The following is a 23,909-nucleotide window of genomic DNA, read 5'->3' on the forward strand; positions in this document are numbered from 1 at the left end:
CTATTTTACGCTGCTCTTCAAGATAATCACAGAAAACTGGACCATGAGCATCCCAAAACACTGTCAAGATGCTTTTCCTGCTGACGCTTGGGTTTTGAATTTTTTCTTGACAAGTGAGTTGGTGTGCTCCCACTCCATGCTTTGTCTTTTTGATTCTGGCTCATAATAGTGAACCCAAGTTTCATCACAAGTTAAAATTTTGTTGAGGAAGTGTTCATCTTCTCTTTCATTATGTTCCTTTAGCTCTGTGCACACTCTCAACCTTGTTACCTTGTGTAGCTGCGTCAACTCTTTTGGGACCCATCTTGCACATGTTTTGCAGTACTTCAGCTTGTTATAGATAATGTTATAAACTATACCAGTAATAACTTCAACTTTATAAACTATCATTTCCACAGTCACATCGTAGTCAGCATGAATAATCTCATCAATTCGACTTTCAAATGAGGGAATTGAAACTGCAACTTGTCAGCCAGAACAGTATTTGTCAGTCACTGAGTCACGACCATTTTTGAACTGCTCTACCCACTTGTAAAAATTTGCATGATTCATACAACCTTCACCATAAACTTTAGACATTCTACAGTATATATTCACTGGTTTCAACCCTTCAGCGAGTAAAAAACAAATAACAGAATACTGTTCAACTAATGTCGACGTTTCAAGAAGACTCGCCCTCTTGAAATGTATTTTTGAGATTATAAGCAAAATAATGTTGATACATCAGCTGATCAGGGCTCATTCCAGTGATGCCAACTTAAAGCCATAAAAGTACCAAACTTGCCCTACATACAGTTTTTCCCCAGACCTATTTGTCTCTTTAATTATTGAATGACCTTCGTACAGTTATGGAATCTGCTAACATCATTGCAATTTTGCACGCTGAAGACAGAAGCATGCCAAAACTGTAGTGCACTTGAAAAAAATACACTCCTGGAAATGGAAAAAAGAACACATTGACACCGGTGTGTCAGACCCACCATACTTGCTCCGGACACTGCGAGAGGGCTGTACAAGCAATGATCACACGCACGGCACAGCGGACACACCAGGAACCGCGGTGTTGGCCGTCGAATGGCGCTAGCTGCGCAGCATTTGTGCACCGCCGCCGTCAGTGTCAGCCAGTTTGCCGTGGCATACGGAGCTCCATCGCAGTCTTTAACACTGGTAGCATGCCGCGACAGTGTGGACGTCAACCGTATGTGCAGTTGACGGACTTTGAGCGAGGGCGTATAGTGGGCATGCGGGAGGCCGGGTGGACGTACCGCCGAATTGCTCAACACGTGGGGCGTGAGGTCTCCACAGTACATCGATGTTGTCGCCAGTGGTCGGCGGAAGGTGCATGTGCCCATCGACCTGGGACCGGACCGCAGCGACGCACGGATGCACGCCAAGACCGTAGGATCCTACGCAGTGCCGTAGGGGACCGCACCGCCACTTCCCAGCAAATTAGGGACACTGTTGCTCCTGGGGTATCAGCGAGGACCATTCGCAACTGTCTCCATGAAGCTGGGCTACGGTCCCGCACACCGTTAGGCTGTCTTCCGCTCACGCCCCAACATCGTGCAGCCCGCCTCCAGTGGTGTCGCGACAGGCGTGAATGGAGGGACGAATGGAGACGTGTCGTCTTCAGCGATGAGAGTCGCTTCTGCCTTGGTGCCAATGATGGTCGTATGCGTGTTTGGCGCCGTGCAGGTGAGCGCCACAATCAGGACTGCATACGACCGAGGCACACAGGGCCAACACCCGGCATCATGGTGTGGGGAGCGATCTCCTACACTGGCCATACACCACTGGTGATCGTCGAGGGGACACTGAATAGTGCACGGTACATCCAAACCGTCATCGAACCCATCGTTCTACCATTCCTAGACCGGCAAGGGAACTTGCTGTTCCAACAGGACAATGCACGTCCGCATGTATCCCGTGCCACCCAACGTGCTCTAGAAGGTGTAAGTCAACTACCCTGGCCAGCAAGATCTCCGGATCTGTCCCCCATTGAGCATGTTTGGGACTGGATGAAGCGTCGTCTCACGCGGTCTGCACGTCCAGCACGAACGCTGGTCCAACTGAGGCACCAGGTGGAAATGGCATGGCAAGCCGTTCCACAGGACTACATCCAGCATCTCTAAGATCGTCTCCATGGGAGAATAGCAGCCTGCATTGCTGCGAAAGGTGGATATACACTGTAATAGTGCCGACATTGTGCATGCTCTGTTGCCTGTGTCTATGTGCCTGTGGTTCTGTCAGTGTGATCATGTGATGTATCTGACCCCAGGAATGTGTCAATAAAGTTTCCCCTTCCTGGGACAATGAATTCACGGTGTTCTTATTTCAATTTCCAGGAGTGTAGTTAACTTTTGTAAAACACACAGATCCAGGGGAGGAAATGGAAAAAGTGTGACATATAAATAAATTCTAATATGACAGTTAATTTAACATTATTTTTGCCATCAGTGAACAAAAACTATTGAATAAAAGGCTTAAGCACAAGAAAAAAACTATGTTCTGAGATAGGACATCAAACATAAGATTCTGGATGTGGAAGTAGCAATCAGGAAAACAAAAGTGACTAAATTTCACAAGACATTTATCAGTCCAGCTCCAACAATCCACACAATTTTTTTTTTATTTTAGTGCATCATGTTTTAACGTAGCTTTTTATATAAACAAATTAGTGTGGAATAAGTTATCAATAACTTACAAGTAACAAACAACCTATTGAACACAAGGCAAAAGAGATTGTAAGCATGCACACTTTAAGGTAGACAAACGAAATTAATTCAAAATTTTATACTAATGAGACAACTGAAATTAAAATGGAGTAAGGAAACACAATTGTTGACATTGATGAGATGGGTTACATAAGCACAACTATGCAGTTCTTTCAGTAGCCAGAAATTAAAAAGTACTTGACAAAGAAATTCTTAGTTGATTTAAAGGCTAAATTAGAAGCAGTGAAACTTTTTCTTACCCCAAGTGATAAATTTAAATTATTATTTAGAATGAATCCTAGACTGCCAGAAACAAGAACACAAGTAGCGCTCCATAATGGTAATGAGTCTATGTGGGTTCTTTGAGAAGACAGGGAAGCAGTTAATGAACCCTTGGGTACAGCATTATCCCATAAGTGGGAGTCAACATAGACAAAGGTTCTCACATATGTATAATGTAAAAATTGTGTTTGCTGGCCTTGTTACACAATGTGAATCTCTAAATAATAATCTGCCTCATACACTATTAAGAATAAATGGTAAGTAACCTGTCAAGGAGTAAGTGTGAAATTTTTGCACATTTATATTTGCTGAATTTTGCATTAGCTTTCAACCATTTCATTTTTAGTGGCAAATATTTTGTGTGAGTTGTCTGCCTGGCCGTGGACAACTGCCCCTCAGCAATATTGGCAGTAACTTTTCTGAACAACTTTAAGAACAATTTTTTTTAGCTCTTACCCAGAAATTAATGTGATAATGAGTTATTACTAGCAGTAAATGGATGACACCATTGCATTGTTTAGAGTGAGGAAAAATGAACAAAACAGGATTGTTAAATGTGCAGCATCCTAAAAGTCACTTCACCATAGAACTGGAACAGAATGTTGTGATAAACTACTTGCCATCCAGTCGAAAATACTTTTAATGATGTGCTGTAGGGCACTCAGACCCCCCTAGGCAAAGATAAATTGCAATGAGAACTGTGATTTGCCAAACAGGTCACAGAAACAAATGGATGCAGGATACACCATGTGTCTGTTTAAGAAAATTAAAAGCATGTAACAATAAGAAGCTAAAAATTAAGAAGAAATATGTCACTTTGACATATGAAGGATGAATGACAGAAAAAAAAACACCAAAACTCATTTCAGATACAATACCGCTACCTATGAGACTGAAGGGGACATTGTACAAATACTAAGGCAAAAACTTGGCATGGCAAATAAGAAACAATATAATAATCCCATAGTTTATAAACTTAAATTCACAGAGTGCAACACATTTTTTATAGGTCAAACTGAGCAGAATTTGGAAACCTTTAAATGCAAACATTTTATGTTAACAAGTTTCCTGTTACCAGTCTCAGTTTATTTATGAGCATTTGTATTAATGTGGCATGTATGTATTGTGTTATGAATGTGGGGCAACATATGGCACTGTCTCCTGTGACCATGGGAGTGTGTGTGGTTGTGTGTGTGAATGTGTGTACTTCTACTTCTATTAGAGAAAGAGCAAGAGCTGAAAATTTAGTACAAATAGTTTTCTGCTGCATGTTTTTATGTGCCACACATCAATCAGCTATAGACGAGTAGTTGACTCTCCCTTATATTAAACAATGAAGACTCAAGGGTGGAATATAAACAATATTAGGAAAAGGATAGATGACACGTTGAGCTCCAGATAGGCAGAATGAAAAGACTGCTACACATAAAATAATTATTAAATAATGATATGTAACAGTTTTTTCATTGTGCCTGTCTGCAATTCAATGGTTTCCCTTATTTTGCATATTATTCCATTCAGGAATTTTCATTGTTGTTTTAATATTTATTTCATATTTAAACGTACATGTGAAGGAAATGAGAAAAGAGTGGATGACAATATGATTCTTTGAATGTTTGGTGAATGGACTGCAAATGTTTACATGAAAAGTATTGTGCCACGAGATCTATCTCCTAATATGATTAAACTGATAAACAATACTGTAGAATGAAACTTAAAAGCTATCAACAAACCAAAACCTACTAAGACTTGCACTTTCAAACAAACAACAGGAGATCTCAGGTTTGATGAGTAACAAAAAAATATGAGAACATTGAAAACCTTAAAAGGAAGTGTTTTTATGTTCTTTGGTAAATGAAAGATCTCTGAAAGTGTTTTAGATAGCAAATTACAAGACTGAAAGGAGGACATACTAGCAGTTCTCATTACAAGAACTGTTAAGACTACATCTGAACTGCCCAACTACAACACTCCATACAATATTTTTATTTTAGTGCATCATGTTTTAAAGTAGCTTTTTATATAAACAAATTAGTGTGGAAAAAGTTATCAACAACTTACAAGTAACAAACATGTACATAAAATGATTACACGTTCAGACATGTTACCTATCCTCCTTTTACGTTCTGTCTGTGATGAGAGCAAAAAACACTCATGTCATCCTCACATGGTGTTATACAACAAAACTCCGCTTTCTACCATGAGTATGTAAATTTTATATGGAATTAAACAGAACAGTCTACATACTTCAGGATTTGAGCCAGGAATCCTATTTCCTTATCAGCCACTTTAGGCATTTTTTTTTTCATTTAAGTTACTCACTACCAAAATAAGCATTAGAAGCTTACCAAAAATATGACTTAAACATTATGTAACTGAGTTACAATGGAAAACTTACATTGACAGCTGTTTCAAGAGATTTTTCTGTTTCTTCAAGCATTGCCATATTTGATGACAATTGTGTCTCAATAAGAATCCTCTTATCATTGTTCACTGAGATCTGCTTCTCTACATTTGCTAAATCCATCTGTAATTTCTGAAGCATTCCTGTGAGTTTCTCGTTCTTCAGCATCTCATCATTAGCTGACTTTTTATAGCTTTCAATTTCTTGATTCAGAGTTAGAAACTTCTCATGAAGATTTCTGAGCAAAATGTATGGTGAAGCAAACCAAAGTTTGTGTAAGATTAACTCAAAAATAATTTCCACTTTATGTATATTTGAAGAAGTTAACTTTCAATTGGTTTTGTATGCAAAGCTTTCATTCTAAACAACAAAAATAATATCAACATTAAATAACAGAAAGATAAAGCATATATGCTCATTTAAGTGTTATTTGCTTTATTACTTCCTAGGAATATAGAAAGTACTTCATTTTGTAAAATTGAAACACCTGTGTGGATAGTTCACATGTGTTGCACATCAGCCACTGTGTAATCTGTTTTCCACAGGAACAAATCCATTGATTATGGAAGACGCGGAAAGCACAGACTGCTTGTCATGGAAGACCTACTAACAAATACTAGTGGAATGCATATTTTCCTGCAATTTCATTTTATAAGTCCACTGAAGAATAGATAGTATTCTAATTTGGTAAGTAACTTCTAAATTATGGTGGACGTAATGATGACAAGTATACAGCAGCATCGCAAACTACAACACCTGGTGCAATTTCTTGACAGATTAAAACAGTATGCATGCCAGACCAGGACTTAAAACAGACTCTTGTGTCTTAGTGAGTGTCTCATGCAGGAATACAATTTGCTTGATTCATAGCTTCAGGTGGGCAATTATGGAAATGTCTGGTGGCGAGAGCAATAACTGCCTAAGGCAAGGACTTGGTTTGAGTCCTGGTCTTGGTTTGAGTCCTGGTCCAGTACACCCACTCAATCTGTCAGTAACTTTGATTACAGCATATACACAATTACAGAGTGAACAAAACCATTTAGATAAAACCAGATTTTTGTGCTGAAATGGCAATGCAATAAGAATGCTTTTGAGTGCAATATATAAAATCAGTTTTCATCTGATAAATCAAAGTACACATATTCTGAAGACTTAATAACCTACTGTCAAATCTAAAAGCCACCGTATTTTTATTTATTTCACCAAGAAAAATCCACTTTGAAAAACTATAAAATTACAAGGAGACAAAAGGGTTGGCCAGTACTTACCAATACCATAATGGGGCAAAAATCCAAACACAAACACCACATTGCTGTTGTGATCCTCAGTCTGAAGACTGGTTTGATGCAGCTTTCCACACTACTCTATCCTGCGTGAACATGTTCATCTCCAAGTAAACTGCAGCCCACATCTATTTGGACCTGCTTACTATACTCACCTCTTGGCCTCCCTCTGCAATTTTTACCCCACACACATCCCTCCAATACTAAATTGATAATTACCTGATGTCTTAGAAATGTTCTATCAACTGATACCTTCTTTCAGTCAAATTATGTCACAAATTTCTTTTTTCCCCAAATCCTTTCAGTATCTACTCATTAGTTCACAATCAACCCACCTCATCTTCAGCATCCTTCTGTAGCACCACACTACAAAAGTTTCAGTTTTACTCTTGTCTGAACTGCGTGTCATCTACATTTCACTTCTGTACAAGGCTACACTCCATACAACTGACTTCAGAAAAGACTTCCTAACACTTTAAATTTATATTCAATGTTAACATATTTCTCTTCTTCAGACACAATTTTCTTGAGTGCCAGTGTACATTCTATTTCATTTCTACTTTGACCATCGTCAGTTATTTTGCTGCCCATTAGTTATTTTACTGTCCAAATACCAAAATTCATCCACTACTTTCAGTGTATCATTACTTAATCCAATTCTGTCAGCATTGCCTGATTTAATTTAACTATGTTCCATTATTTTTATTATTTTTATTAAAAGCCATCTTATATCCTCCTTTATATGAATATCTTTGTGATCCATTCAAAATTATCCATGTGCAGGAGTTGCTTCCCATTGACCTGCAAGCAAGAGAGATCTTTGCTTTGGAATTTCCTGTTTGTACGAATTGGACAATGATGGGCCATGGAAGATTTTGTGGACAGACGAAGCCCACTTCCATCTGAAAGGTTATGTCAATACACAGAATTGTCGGATATGGGCAACGGATTAACCACACGCAAATGAACCAGTACCACTTCATTTATCATAAGGCCATCTTTTTTTGAAGATACAGGTGCTTCCAGTCCTGTTACCTGTACCGTCACTGGTAAGGGCTGTGAGTGTCTTTTGCGCAGCCACGTCATTCCAGCTCTCCAACAGCATGGATGTGTGGATGGGATCATTTTTATGCAAGGTGGCAAACCTCCGCATATTGCAAATCCAGTTAAGCAGCTGCTGAAGTGCCATTTTGGAAATACTAGAATTATCAGCTGCCATTTCCCTACATCCTGGCCATCCTGATCACCTGATCTTAATCTGTGTGACTACTGGCTGTGGGGCTACCTGAAAGATGTTGTGTTCAGTGTTCAGATTACAAACTTAGCTGCATTGAAAGTACATATTCCATAACACATTCTGAAAGTGATCCCAGAAGCACTTCAACCATTTGTGGAACATGCTGTTTTTCAATTTTAACTTGTTGCAGAAAATGGTGGGGAGTATATTGAACATGTTTTGTGCCAGTCACATGGAAATTAGTAATCTGATTTGATTTGGATTGATGCTTTTTGTGCGGTTATGGCCTCAGGATGTAAAACTGATGTGATTTATGCTTTTTATGTCATTTTTGGACTCAGTACAGTTAAAAACCTATGTGATTGATGCTTTTTATGTGGTTTTTGGCCTCAGGACAATTAAAAACCAATTTTTCCCATCCGATGTGATATGACCTTGCTGTGGTGGATGGGCTTGCGTAACTAACAGTATCACACCTGTACACCGATGCACACTGAGTAGTACAGCTTGTTTAATGTCAAATGTACACCTTAGACATTGTTGTATGATTCTTTTGTCATTTGTAGTTGACCACTATTAAATTAAGCTGCTCACAGTGCCATCTATTCCTACATTTTGTAACTATTTATTTTTCTTCTGCCATACATTTTCCCCCTTCTCCATTAATATTCTGTTGCAATTTGACGTCATTCTGACCATATTCTGCGATGTGCCTGTTCTTTTGCACACATCCAAAACAATGATTCGCCTCAATGGACAATGAATCCAGCATCTTCAGTGCAGATGCACAATTACGTTAACCTCCTGTGGAAATCTGAAAGTAGTGAGCATGGAGGACATGGATGGTGACTGTGGATAGGTGGTGCTAGGTGGGAATTTGGGTCAGCTGAGAGGCCTGCTGAAATAGTCTGTACAACTGCAATAAACACAGTGTCTGGGTGATGCAGTGGTTAATGCAACTGCCTAGTAAGCAAGAGATCCTGGGTTCGAATCCTGGTCCAGCACACATTTTCACTTTGGAGCTCACAGAAGCTAGTATGGGGTGATGATGCAAATTGCCCTTCTGACTAGTGCCTTAGATTGTCTGGATGAACACGAGGGGATTGTTTCCTAAACGGAATGAGATAACATTAAGAGTGAAATTGAAGATGACTATGAATGATCTCAAACAGCTGTCAACTGAAATTACAAAAATATGGCAATTTTCTTCCTGTAGCAAGTGTTCACAAGCAACTGCCACATACAATCAAACCATTCATGAAATTATTAGAGAACTTAGAAACTGTAAATGGTACAATTTTTACTGTGGGTTATTGATAAGAGACTGTGAGTAGCAACTTATCCTATTTCTCGGAGTTATTTTTTATAAGAGAATTATATCACAATACCAACAACCACGATTGCATTCGTTAATTAAGATACCAATCCTCTGTGTTGTGGAAGAAGAAGCATGAGCTAGTCATGTTTTAAACATCATACAGCATTAAGCTGTATTTTGAACACTATCACACGTGTTTACAATAATACTATATACATATCTAGCAAACCTTTTCTGTATCACTCAATATTTCTTGCACATTGCATTGTAAGAATATGAAAATAATATTATGTACATGAAGCACCACAGCTCAAATGTTTCTCCAAAATGGAGGAAAACCTATGTACACCACATTTAAGATTATTTTAGCACAATTAAATTACTATGCAATTCAAAATCAGAAAGAGTATAACTAAATTCAGTATATTGAACATAAGTATCGTCATGTATTTGGTGAGTGTTATTTAATATAAAGTGATGCAATATGCCCAATTTCCTTGGCTATGTCCTTCTTCTCTAGCATCAGTTGTACTACAATTTGCAATGTAACACAACTCTTTCTTAGTTATAATTTTTGAGGGCTCTGCACACATATTTTTATTACAGATTGTGATTAACTGTCCTAACTGACTTTGTGAACTTATTTGTTATCATAGATTGGGTCTATACAAGGGCGATGTACTTGAGGACAATATTATGGAAATGGAAGAGGATGTAAATGAAGATGAAATGGGAGATATAATACTGCGTGAAGAGTTTGACAGAGCACTGAAAGACCTGAGTCGAAACAAGGCCCCCGGAGTAGACAATATTCCATTGGAACTACTGACGGCCGTGGGAGATCCAGTCCTGACAAAACTCTACCATCTGGTGAGCAAGATGTATGAAACAGGCGAAATACCCTCAGACTTCAAGAAGAATATAATAATTCCAATCCCAAAGAAAGCAGGTGTTGACAGATGTGAAAATTACTGAACTATCAGCTTAATAAGTCACAGCTGCAAAATACTAACATGAATTCTTTACAGACGAATGGAAAAACTAGTAGAAGCCAACCTCGGGGAAGATCAGTTTGGATTCCGTAGAAACACTGGAACACGTGAGGCAATACTGACCTTACGACTTATCTTAGAAGAAAGATTAAGGAAAGGCAAACCTACGTTTCTAGCATTTGTAGATTTAGAGAAAGCTTTTGACAATGTTGACTGGAATACTCTCTTTCAAATTCTAAAGGTGGCAGGGGTAAAATACAGGGAGCGAAAGGCTATTTACAATTTGTACAGAAACCAGATGGCAGTTATAAGAGTCGAGGGACATGAAAGGGAAGCAGTGGTTGGGAAGGGAGTAAGACAGGGTTGTAGCCTCTCCCCGATGTTGTTCAATCTGTATATTGAGCAAGCAGTAAAGGAAACAAAAGAAAAATTCGGAGTAGGTATTAAAATTCATGGAGAAGAAATAAAAACTTTGAGGTTCGCCGATGACATTGTAATTCTGTCAGAGAAAGCAAAGGACTTGGAAGAGCAGTTGAATGGAATGGACAGTGTCTTGAAAGGAGGATATAAGATGAACATCAACAAAAGCAAAACAAGGATAATGGAATGTAGTCTAATTAAGTCGGGTGATGCTGAGGGAATTAGATTAGGAAATGAGGCACTTAAAGTAGTAAAGGAGTTTTGCTATTTGGGGAGCAAAATAACTGATGATGGTCGAAGTAGAGAGGATATAAAATGTAGGGTGGCAATGGCAAGGAAAGCGTTTCTGAAGAAGAGAAATTTGTTAACATCCAGTATTGATTTAAGTATCAGGAAGTCATTTCTGAAAGTATTCGTATGGAGTGTAGCCATGTATGGAAGTGAAACATGGACGATAAATAGTTTGGACAAGAAGAGAATAGAAGCTTTTGAAATGTGGTGCTACAGAAGAATGCTGAAGCTTAGATGGGTAGATCACATAACTAATGAGGAAGTATTGAATAGGATTGGGGAGAAGAGAAGTTTGTGGCACAACTTGACCAGAAGAAGGGATCGGTTGGTAGGACATGTTCTGAGGCATCAAGGGATCACCAATTTAGTATTGGAGGGCAGCGTGGAGGGTAAAAATCGTAGAGGGAGACCAAGAGATGAATACACTAAGCAGATTCAGAAGGATGTAGGTTGCAGTAGGTACTGGGAGATGAAAAAGCTTGCACAGGATAGAGTAGCATGGAGAGCTGCATCAAACCAGTCTCAGGACTGAAGACCACAACAACAACAGTGCTCACTGCCTTGCCCACATAGACTGTATGGTCTGCAGAGTTGTTTTTGGTTTTCTTAAATCAATTTTTTATGTTGTTTACTAATCACAACATCTTCTAGAGTTTGCATGCTAATTAAGGCCACAGAAGCATGTTCTTTTCTGAATGTACTTCTCATCAAAAAGTGATTCTGATAGCTGCAGTCCAAAGGTTTTTTTAATCATTCCTTTGGGTTCTTAGATGATATTTCCACCCTCTAAGACATATTCCTTAACATCTAACTGAGAAGTGAAATACCAATTTTTATAGATTAAGGCCTAAAACATTTTTAATATTACAAAACATATTCTTAAAAATTTACATCCCCTATATCACCCCTTAGGGGTTCAGTTCCCAAAAGAAAATGAAACTTTTCATTCCCCATTTCACTCCCTCAGGGGGTTTAACTTCCAAAACACTTTTTTTTGAGACAGGGAAGTCAAACACCATTTCAAAGGTTTAGCTTTACAAATGCTTTCACAAAGAAATATTTTCATAAAACATTTTACCTCCTATTTCACCCCCTAGGGGTTGAGTTTCCAAAAAACATGAAATGTGTATTTTTTTAAATTTCTGACAGAAAAGCCAAAACACAAATTTTCATAGATTTAGCTTCAAATATGCTTGCATAATGAAATATTTCCATAAAAACTTTCATCCCCTATTTCAACCCCCCTAGGGGTCAAATATCCAAAAGCACTGAAACATGCACTTTTTACTTGTAATCGGGAAGTCAAATACCAGTTTTCACAGACATAGCTCTATATAGCTCTAAAAATACTACAGCAGTTCATTAATAATGACCTATTTTTAAAAAGTTTTTTCACTCACTATTTGACCCCCATAAGCATTAAATTTCCAAAAATATATTTCTTTATTCTGACCAAGAAGCCATATACCAATTTTCCAAGCCATACAGATAGCCATACCATAGGTGCAAACACAACAGAGGGGTATCTGTTGAGAGGCCAGACAAACGTGTGGTTCCTGAAGAGGGGCAGCAGCCTCTTCAGTAGTTGCAGGGGCAACAGTCTGGATGACTGACTGATCTGGCCTTGTAAAATTAACCAAAATGACCTTATTGTGCTGGTATTGTGAATGGCTGAAAGCAACGGCAAACTACAGCCGTAATTTTTCCGGAGGGCACACAGCTTTACTATATGGTTAAATGATGATGGCGTCCTCTTGGGTAAAATATTCCGGAAGTAAAATAGTCCCCCATTCGGATCTCCGGGCTCCGGGCAGGGACTACTCAGGAGGATGTCGTTATCAGGAGAAAGAAAACTAGCATTCTACGGGACAGAGTGTGGAACGTCAGACACCTTTATCAGGCAGGTAGGTTAGAAAATTGAAAAGGGAAATGGATACATTAAAATCAGATATAGTGGAAATTAGTGAAGTTCGGTAGAAGGAGGAACAAGACTTCTGGTCAGGTGAATATAAAAACAAATAGGGGTAATGCAGGAGTAGATCTAATAATGAATAAAAAAATAGGAGTGAGGGTAAGCTACTATTATGAACAGCATAGTGAATGCATTATTGTAGCCAAGATAGATACGAAGTCCACACCTACCACTGTAGTACAAGTTTATATGCCAACTAGCTCCGCAGATGATGAAGAGAAATTATGCAGATAGTGAAGGGAGACTAAAATTTAATAGTCATGGGGGACTGAAATTCGACAGTAGGAAAAGGAGGAGAAGTAAAAGTAGTAGGTGAATATGGAATGGGAGTAAGGAACAAAAGAGTAAGCCACCTGGTAGAATTTTGCACAGAGCATAACTTAATCATTGCTAACACTTGATTTAAGAATCATGAAAGAAGATCGTATATGTGTAAGAGGCCTGGAGACACTGGAAGGTTTCAGATTTAGGAACCAGGTTTTAAATTGTAAGACATATCCAGGGCCAGATGTGGACCCTGGCCACAATTTATTGGTTATGAACTGTAGATTAAAACTGAAGAAACTGCAAAAAGGTGGCGTTTTAAGGAGATGGGACATGGATAAACTGGAAAAATGAGAGGTTGTAGAGAATTTCAGAGAGAACATTAGGGAACAATGGATAAGAGCAGAGGAAAGAAATACAGTAGAAGAAGAATGGGTAGCTTTGAGAGATGAAATAGTGAAGGCATCAGTGGATCAAGTAGGTAAAAAGACGAGGGCTAGCAGAAATCCTTGGGTAACAGAAGAGATATGAATTTAATTGATGAAAGGCGAAAATATAAAAATGCAGTAAATGAAGCAGGCAATAAGGAATAAAAATGTCTCAAAAATAAGATCAACAGAAAGTGCAAAATGGCTAAGCAGGGGACAAACGTAAGGATGTAGAGGCATATAGATACTGCCTACAGGAAAATTAAAGAGACCTTTGGAGAAAAGACAACCACCTGCACGAATATCAAGAGTTGAAGTGGAAAACTGGTTCTAAGCAAAGAAGGGAAAGCAGAAAAGTGGAAGGAGTCTATAGAGGGTCTATACAAGGGTGATGTACTTGAGGGTAATATTATGGAAATGGAAGAGGACACTGATGAATATGAAATGGGAGATATGCTACTGCGTGAAGAATTTGACAGAGCACTGAAAGATCTAAATCGAAACAAGGCCCCAGGAGCAGACAACATTCCATTAACACTACTGATAGCCTTGTGAGAGCCAACCATGACAAAACTCTACCTTCTGGTGAGAAAGATGTATGAGACAGGCGAAATACCCTCAGACTTGAAGAAGAATATAATAATTCCAATCCCAAAGAATACAGGTGTTGACAGGTGTGGAAATTACCAAACTATCAGTTTAATAAGTCACTGCTGCAAAATACTGACACAAATTCTGTACGGGTGAATGGAAAAACTGGTAGAAGCCGAACTCGGGGAAGATCAGTTTGGATTCCGCAGAAATGTTGGAACACGTGAGGCAATACTGAACCTACAACTTACCTTAAAAGATATATTAAGGAAAGGCAAACCTACTTTTCTACCATTTTTAGACTTAGAGAAAGCTTTTGACAATGTTGACTGAAATACTCTCTTTCAAATTCTGAAGGTGACAGGGGTCAAATACAGGGAGCAAAAGGCTATTTGCAATTTGTACAGAAACCAGATCATAATTATAAGAGTCGAGGGGCATGAAAGGGAAGCAGTGATTGGGAGGAGAGTCAGACAGAGTTGTTGCCTATCTGTAGTGTTATTCAATCTGTATATTGAGCAAGCAGTGAAGGAAACAAAAGAAAAACTCGGAGTAGGAATTAAAATCCATGGAGAAGAGATAAACCCTTTGAGGTTTGCTGATGATATTGTAAGTCTGTCAGAGACAGAAAAGGACCTGGAAGAGAAGTTGAACAAAATGGACAGTATATTGAAAGGAGGGTATAAGATGTACATCAACAAAGGCAAAATGAGGATAATGGAATGTAGTCGAATTAAATCGGGTGATGCTGAGGGTATTAGATTAGGAAATGAGACACTTAAAGTAGTAGATGGGTTTTGCTATTTGGGGAGCAAAATAACTGATGATGATTGAAGTAGAGAGGATATAAAATGTGGCAAGTAAAGCATTTCTGAAGAAGAGAAATTTGTTAACATCAAGTATAGATTTAAGTGTCAGGAAGTCATTTCTGAAAGTATTTGTATGGAGTGTAGCCATGTACGGAAGTGAAACATGGACAATAAATAGTTTAGGCAAGAAGAGAATAAAAGCTTTCAAAATGTGGCGCTACAGGAGAATGCTGAAGATTGGATGGGTAGATCACGTAACTAACTGAACAGAATTGGGGAGAAGAGGAATTTGTGGCACAACTTGACTGGAAGGGATTGGTTGGTAGGACATGTTCTGAGGCATCAAGGGATCACTAATTTAGTATTGGATAGAAGTGTGGAGGGTAAAAATCATAGAGGGAGACCAAGGGATGAATACACTAACCAGATTCAGAAAGAGATAGGTTGCGTTGCACTAGTTACTCAGAGACGAAGAAGCTTGCACAGGATAATGTAGCATGGAGAGCTGCATAAAACCAGTCTCTGGACTCAAGATCATAACACAACAACATCCTTAGTGGTTTGGGTGGGCAATGATGACACAGTGAGTGAGTCAGTCAGTCGGGACATTGCGTTTTATATACATATATAAGGAGAGAGGTTACTGTAATGACAAATTTGTTGTAATTGAAGATGACTGAGTGCTCCAATGGCAGCAGCAAGCAGTAATGCAGAGGACAGCTAAGTTCTACAATTCCATTAGTGAGAGCGCTGCCACTGGGAAGTGTGGTATGGCTGTCAACTTGATTTTGATGCATGCGCATAATACTCTTATATATTGTGGAACACAGCAACTCGTCATCAGTCTTTGATGACTCACCTGAAGATGACCACCAGGTGCCAAGCCAAATTATCATGCAATGAATTAAATAACAAATGGTTGCAATCCTAATATTTGTCTGAAGAATACAATAAAATTTTCATCAATCAGGCATTGAAATATGCATGTTTATTTACCACAGATGCATTTTACATTTTATTCACAAAAATATTGGCAATGACCTGAAGAGATCAGTTCTGTGTTAAGTGCATGGGCTCTAAAATGACAGCGCACAACTGACCCCCTCAGATTTCACAACTAGTTCAGCCAACAAATAATTAGGTCATGCACCAACCACAGTGATAGTGCATATAAAACTATCAGTGTGCTCGTAAATGGGTTTTCTGATTCTGTTCCAGGGTTTAACTGCAAATGAAATTTCTCAGATGGTATTAAGCCTTGAAATTAAAGTTTCTGTCCTTAATACAACTGTGTTTGTTACTTCTTGTTGAGAATTTTAGTTTCAGGAATGGTTGTCCTATTAAAAGAATAATAAAATACCTTTAGTAGACTACGAAGTTAGCATGGGGCTTGAGAGCAGCACTGTATCAGTAGTGCATCAGCAGTGCAGCCAGTCCACTTACAGGAGTTAGGTCCAAAAATGCATGTGCAGTTGTGGAAGGAGATGAGCAGGTGTGACAGAAGCAGCAAAGGACTGCAGCAGATGGTCTCAGAGGCGAGCAGCATCTTGTCCGAGACTACGCATGTGGTACCGGTCACTACATCTCATTGCTCTACAGTGCAAGCGGCCCATGAGGGGCAGCTTCGCATTGTGCATAATGTGGCAGACAGCATATAAATGTCACATTGTCACCAAGGCCGGGAGCAGCAGCATTTAGCAGCATATCTGGGCTCATTCATGTTGCATAGACTGGATTGTTCCATATCCAATGGGGCAGTCAATGTAGCAGATGGTGTCTTCATGTAGGGGGTAGCATCTTCAAGTTGTGAGCAGCATCTTCAAGTCGCAGAGGGCATCTTCACATTATGTACAGCATCTTCACATTGGAGGGGATGGCATTGCAGCACACGGTAACCAGTCAAGAGAAGGAAACATTAGTCAAGCAGCAGGTGCTAAAGAAGGGAACTGAAATTTCCAACACACATTCCTGCTGAAAGGAACATGTGAGAACCGAGTAGACTGCACAGTACCTTTTCTAGCAAGAAACACACAACCATGATGGATTACCTATCTATGTTTGAAGATCTAATGAAAACCATAAAAAGTTTTGCAACTGGTTTCTTGATATATGACATCACAACAGGGAGAAGCCAGGGAATTTAACGGCAGAAAATGTAGAGTTTCCTCTAGCCCACATGGTAACCAGTCAAGAGAAGGAAATTAGTCAAGCAGCAGATGTTAAGGACGGGAACTGAAAGAAAGAAAAGTCATGATACCATATATAAGACGATTAAATTAAATCAGTCGATGAAGTATTGGTCCAAATAAAAGAGAAGTCAAATGCTACCAAAAAAAATGTTTGAATTGTATCATGGGCCATTTGAAGCAGCTTACCAGTGCCTATAGACTGGGCTAACCAGTATCCAGTATCCAAGAAACCATTAGGTATCTGAAATACAACAGAGTATTATTTTCTTAAAATGTTTGTTTATGGTTAACTGTTGGATCCATATGCTGCATAACATGAATTGCATTGCTAGATAAATGTCAGAGTCTCAACTGAATCATTCTTGTGAGCAGTCAGCTATAGCTGCATAACTCATTAGTTTGGTAACAGTTCTCATCTAGGCAGCAGCAGTTCAAGGGTTCTACCAAATTTTTACAAAGGACATAACCATGTTCAGAAAGAAGGGATTAAGTATAGCATCTTTGTTGCTTTAGAAGTACTTTATCTTGCAGTGAAATTGAAGTAGATAGCTCTTGCAAGTCAGTATGGACAGAGGTTACATTTGACAGCCAGAATAAATTAATAATTGGTTCCTTCCCATGTTCACAATGGGTCAACAGAGACCATATCACTAATTTTGATTTTAGTAGGATTTTGAAATATATACTGTGTTCAAACATTATGAATTACCTCAAAGGTAACGTCTACTGATATGTAGTTAGCACGTACTGGGAAAATATCATTCTTGCGAAACACAAGTAGCTCTTTATTCCCACCAGGTAATGAGTGCTATCAACAGGGGATCTCAAATTAATCCCATATTTCTAGATTTGCAGAAGGCTTTTGACATCATTCCTCAATGAGATTGCTAATCACATTGTGTGTGTGTGTGTGGAATATCATTTCAGTTGTGTGACAGGATTCGTGATTTCCTGCTCAGAAAGATCACAGTGCATAGTGATTGACAGAAAATCGTCAAGAGCAACAGAAGCGATATCCAGCATTCCCCCAAGGAAGAATTATACTCCCTCTGCTGTTCCTAACAACATAAACAATTTAGGAGACAATCTGAGGAGACTTCTTAGATTGTTTGCAGATATGCTGTCGTTTATTATCTTGTAAAGTCATCTGATGTTCAAAACCAATTGTAAAATGATTTAAACAGATCTCATCCACATAAGTACAAAAATAAATCCATTAAATTTCAGTTACATAATAAATCTCACAAATTTAGTCAGTCAGTTCGATTAAATACCTAGGAATTACTATTATGAACAACAAATTGGAATGATTACATAGGTAATGTTGTGGGGAAGGCAAACCAACATTTGTTTTAATGGTAGAATGCTTAAAAGATGAAATAGGTCCACTAAAGAGACTGGCTTGTTCATCCTCTGCTAGAATACTGCTGTGTTGTATGGATCCTTACCAGATAGAATTGACATAGGACACCAAAAAAGTTGAAAGAAGGGCAGCTTGTTTCATATTATCATGAAATAGGTGAGAGAGTGTCACAGATATGAAAAGCATGTTGGGATGGCAATCTTTAAAATGAAGGAGTTCTTCACTGTAGTAAGATCTTTTCACAAAATTTCAATCACCAATTTTCTCCTCTGAATGAGAAAATATTTTATTGCCACCAACCTACATGTGGACAAAAGGACACCATAATAAAACAAGAGATACCAGAGCTCATACAGAAAGATTTAAATGTTCATTTTTCCCATGCACTGTTGGAGAGTGGAATGGAAGAGAAATAGTCAGAAGGTGGATCAAAGAATCCTCTGTCAGACACTTAAGCGTGAATTGCAGAGTAATCAGGTAGATGTAGATGCAGATGTAGATGAAGAACAGGGAGTAACTTAAATACATTAGTTTGAATTAAGAATGGTAAGGTTTGTTAAAATGATACTAATGCGCAAGTGTGACATGAGGAATGGCATCTGTAACTTGAGTTTGGTGTGCTGGAGTTAGATTTATACTGGTATTTTAATAATGTCATTAGTAACAGGGGTATATTGTTGATTTACTTGAATCCATATCAGTAACCAGATTTAAATGTTTGAGAGTTTCTTCTAGCAGAGCTGTGATTATCCCATGATCTGTGGTCAGAGTAAAATTTTGTAGTTTATTTACATGGGGATCAGTCAGGAATTTATTTATTTATATCATGTTTAAATAGTATCGTAGGTACATGTGGGATACAACTTACTAATCATAATAATTCTGATGTGGTATGTTAAAGAATATATACTGGAGTTGTCAAGGGAGCATGTAAATCATTTAAATTTAAAATCTGCATTTATTCGTGTTGCCTTGATGAATCTCTTTGGAGAACTAATTAAAATGGACAGAAGGTTAGTAGCAGGGGTATATTGTTGATTTACTTGAATCCATATCAGAAACCAGATTTAAATGTTCGAGAGTTTCTTCTAGCAGAGTTGTGATTATCCCATGATCTGGGGTTAGAGTAAAATTTTGTTGTTTATTTACATGGTGATGAGTCAGGAATTTATTTATTTATATCATGTTTAAATAGCATCGTAGGTACATGTGGGATACAACTTACTAATCATAATAATTCTGATGTGGTATGTTAAAGAATATATACTGGGGTTGTCAAGGGAGTGTGTAAATCATTTAAATTTAAAAGCTGCATTTATTCGTGTTGCCTTGATGAATCTCTTTGGAGAACTAATTAAAATGGACACAAGGTGAACCAGGGAAGGGTTGAAATAGCATATCACTGGGTAGTCATGGGTCAAGACAGTAAACAATAACTCAATGGGATTGTTTGTTTGGATATTTGATAGGATATTGTTTGGCTCGTGAAAGGCTGGACTGCTGCCAGTACACAGAGGTGAAGGTAGCAGCCACAATTCTGAAGCCTGTGTGTGGCTGACTGTACACAAAAGGCAAGTGGAGGAGTTACAACCACACTGATGAATCCTGGGCTCAAAGAGTCTGGTCACAATTATCTGGCATCATCATTGGATAACATAAAAGATCAAAACTGGCATACAATTACAGTGAAGTTTTGCATGTGAGATTGTGTGTGTTGAGTGTAAAAATCTAAAAGTATCTTTTAATGATGAAATGCCATCAGTTGAGCTACATAGGCAGATATAAAATTCAAAGCTGCTAAAGTATTCATTTTAATAAGTTATATTATTAAAGATTTATTTTAATACATAATGCTAACAATTTGTCTAGTTTACATGAATTTATTATGTTTAAGTCTATGTTCATATTTATGTATGTTTTCTGCATACTGTTTATGCAGATTCCTTCATCACAAAATTATCACACTATTTTTGGCACTAGCAGTGTGCTTGATACAAACACAACGGAACCTTGTGCTACTCCATGTTGTCATTAACAAAGTAGCTGCAATATGAAATGGAGGTGTGTGACATCACAAGAAACCAGCTTGTAGCATGAGAGACAGTGGTGTGGTGCCGAGTATGTGAAGGATTATGGTAGAGCCGATGCCACAGCAACTCGATGATGGGTGCAAGTTGTCTGAAGGGGAAAGAGAAGACATAATGGCAGCTAAGATGAATGAACTGAAAGATGAATATTATATATTTTCAACAAAGTAACATTACAGACCATATGAATATCATACAAGAAAACCAAGTTCACCAGAAAAAACTTGCTGATTGGACGAGTTCATTGCAACTTCAAGCATGATGTAACATGGCTCCTACATGGAAGCTAAGACCCATAACACCTCGATTGTTCAATAATTTATTTCATGCCCTATGGTAAATTGATTTAGTGAAGTTTAAAAAAGATAATTTGGCAGAAATTTTTAATGACTGACAAGATAGTTTGTTTGGAGAACCTTTAGCAATGAAAATGTCAAAGGATCTGGAGACATTCAGTAATGATGTTTACGCTGGTTCATTCATTGCATCAGAAAGTGAAACAGCTGAAATAATCATGTGTTATTTGTTGCTAGTTATATTAACAAATTGTATGATCACAATGAAAAACTTACAAACCATGTAAAATAAATGGATCACTTGGCAACTGCCGAGTGACAAGCCTGCAGATCATTTCAGAACAAGGGACTGGAATGTATGAAAGACACAGACAAAAATATTACTGATTTTTCTAAAATACTGCACAAGATTTATAAAAATTTCGAAAATGGTTGCAAAGCAGGTTCCTATCACTTCAGTAGAGGTGGCGTTTATTGTGTGTAAGCAATTTTGTAGATTCAAACCTCAGGGTCTGATACATACAGAAGCATTTATTACATCTACATACAATACTCTGCACCACTGTACGGTGCATGGCAGGGGGTACCCTTTAGCACAACTAGTTGTGGCCTTACCTATCCCACTCACAGATAGAGCGAGGGAAAAATGGCTGTCTGTATGGCTGCATGTGAGCCCTAATTTCTCATATCTTATCTTATGTTCCCTACACGAAATGTAAGTTGGCAGCAGTAGGACCATTCTACAGTTAGCTTCAAATGCTGGTTCTCTAAACTTTCTCAGTAGTGTTCTTTGAAATGAATTTCTTCCCTCCAGGGATTCCCATTTGAGTTCCCGAAGCATATATGTAACAGTTGCATGCTGATTGAACCTACCATTAACAAATCCAGCAGCTTGCCTCTGAATTGCTTCAATGTTTTCTTTCAATCCAAAATGGTGCAGATCCCAATCGCTTGAACAGTACTCAAGAATAGGTCCCACTAGCATCCTACATGCGATCTACTTTGCAGATGAACCACACTTTTCTAAAATTCTCCCAATAAACCAAAGTCAACCATTTGCCTTCCCTACCACAATCCTCACAGAATTGTTCTGTTTCATATCGCTTTGCAATGTTCATCGTCATCATTTAATACTGATTATGCCTTTTAGCGTTCAGTCTGGAGCATGGTCCCCCTTATAAAATTCCTCCATGATCTCCTATTCAGTGCTAACATTGGTGCCTCTTCTGATGTTAAGCCCATTACTTCAAAATCATTCTTAACCGAATCCAGGTACCTTCTCCTTGGTCTACCCCGACTCCTCCTACCCTCTACTGCTGAACTCATGAGTCTCTTGGGTAACCTTGTTTCTCCCATGCGTGTAACATGACCCCACCATCTACGCCTGTTCGCCCTGACTGCTACATCTATAGAGTTCATTCCCAGTTTTTCTTTGATTTCCTCATTGTGGACACCCTCCTGCCATTGTTCCCATCTACTAGTACCTAGCTACTTTCATATCCATAACCTCAACCTTATTCATAAGGTAACCTGAATCCACCCGCTTTTCGCTCCCATACAACAAAGTTGGTCGAAAGATTGAACGGTGCACAGATAACTTAGTCTTGGTACTGACTTCCTTCTTGCAGAAGAGAGTAGATCATAGCTGAGCGCTCACTGCACTAGCTTTGCTACACCTCTCTTCCAGTTCTTTCACTATGTTGCCATCCTGTGAGAATATGCATCCTAAGTACTTGAAACTGTCCACCTGTTCTAACTTTGTTCCTCCTATTTGGCACTCAATCCGTTTATATCTCTTTCCCACTGACATTACTTTCGTTTTGGAGATGCTAATCTTCATACTATAGTCCTTACATTTCTGATCTAGCTCTGAAATATTACTTTACAAACTTTCAATCGAATCTGCCATCACAACTAAGTCATCCGCATATGCAAGACTGCTTATTTTGTGTTCACATATCTTAATCTCACCCAGCCAGTCTATTGTTTTCAACATACGATCCATAAATAATGAACAACAGTGGAGACAGGTTGCAGCCTTGTCTTACCCCTGAAACTACTCTGAACCATGAACTCAATTTACTGTCAACTCTAACTGCTGCCTGACTATCTATGTAAAGACCTTTAATGGCTTGCAAAAGTTTGCCTCCTATTCCATAATCTCATAGAACAGACAATAACTTCCTCCTAGGAACCCAGTCATATGCCTTTTCTAGATCTATAAAGCATAGATAAAATTCCCTGTTCCACTCATAACACTTCTCCATTATTTGCCGTAAGATAAAGATCTGGTCCTGACAACCTCTAAGAGGCCTAAACCCACACTGATTTTCATCCAATTTATCCTCAACTAATACTCACACTTTCCTTCCAACAATACCTGAGAAGCTTTTACCCACAACGCTGATTAAAGAGATACCTCTGTAGTTGTTACAATCTTTTCTGTTTCCATGTTTAAAGATTGGTGTGATTACTGCTTTCGTCCAGTCTGATGGAACCTGTCCCGACTCCCATGCCATTTCAATTATCCTGTGTACCCATTCAAGACCTGGCACTGCACTGTATTTTTTGAGTTCTGACTTAATTTCATTCACCGCAGCTGCTTTATTGCACTGCAATCTACTGACCATTTTCTCCACTTCCTCAAATGTGATCCTATTTCCATCATCATTCCTATCCCATTGTACATCGAAATCTGAAACATTACTGATCATATTTTCACCTACATTGAGCAACTCTTCAAAATATTCCCTCCATCTGTCCAAGGCATCAACAGGATTCACCAGCAGTTTTCCTGACCTGTCCAAAATACTTGTCATTTCCTTCTTACCTCCCTTTCGAAGACTGCTAATTACACTCCAGAATGCTTTTCCAGCAGCTTGATCCAAAGTCTCCAACCCGTTTCCAAAGTCTTCCCAAGATTTCTTCTTGGTTGCTGTTTGGCTTTCCTTCTTTCTTCAACATAACTT

The 23,909-nt window shown here is 38.5% G+C and overlaps 1 protein-coding gene across 1 annotated transcript in view; it reads right to left on the reverse strand.

Moving 5' to 3' along the window:
- LOC126457654 (coiled-coil domain-containing protein 40) overlaps positions 1-23,909 on the reverse strand; it is a 392,411-nt gene that overhangs the window by 184,119 nt on the left and 184,383 nt on the right. The window contains exon 6 of the mRNA XM_050094144.1: positions 5,395-5,638. Within this exon, the coding sequence (XP_049950101.1) occupies positions 5,395-5,638 (244 nt within the window). The remainder of the gene's footprint in view (positions 1-5,394; positions 5,639-23,909) is intronic.

This window comes from Schistocerca serialis, chromosome 2 (genome assembly GCF_023864345.2).
Source record: "Schistocerca serialis cubense isolate TAMUIC-IGC-003099 chromosome 2, iqSchSeri2.2, whole genome shotgun sequence".
Lineage (NCBI taxonomy): Eukaryota > Metazoa > Arthropoda > Insecta > Orthoptera > Acrididae > Schistocerca > Schistocerca serialis.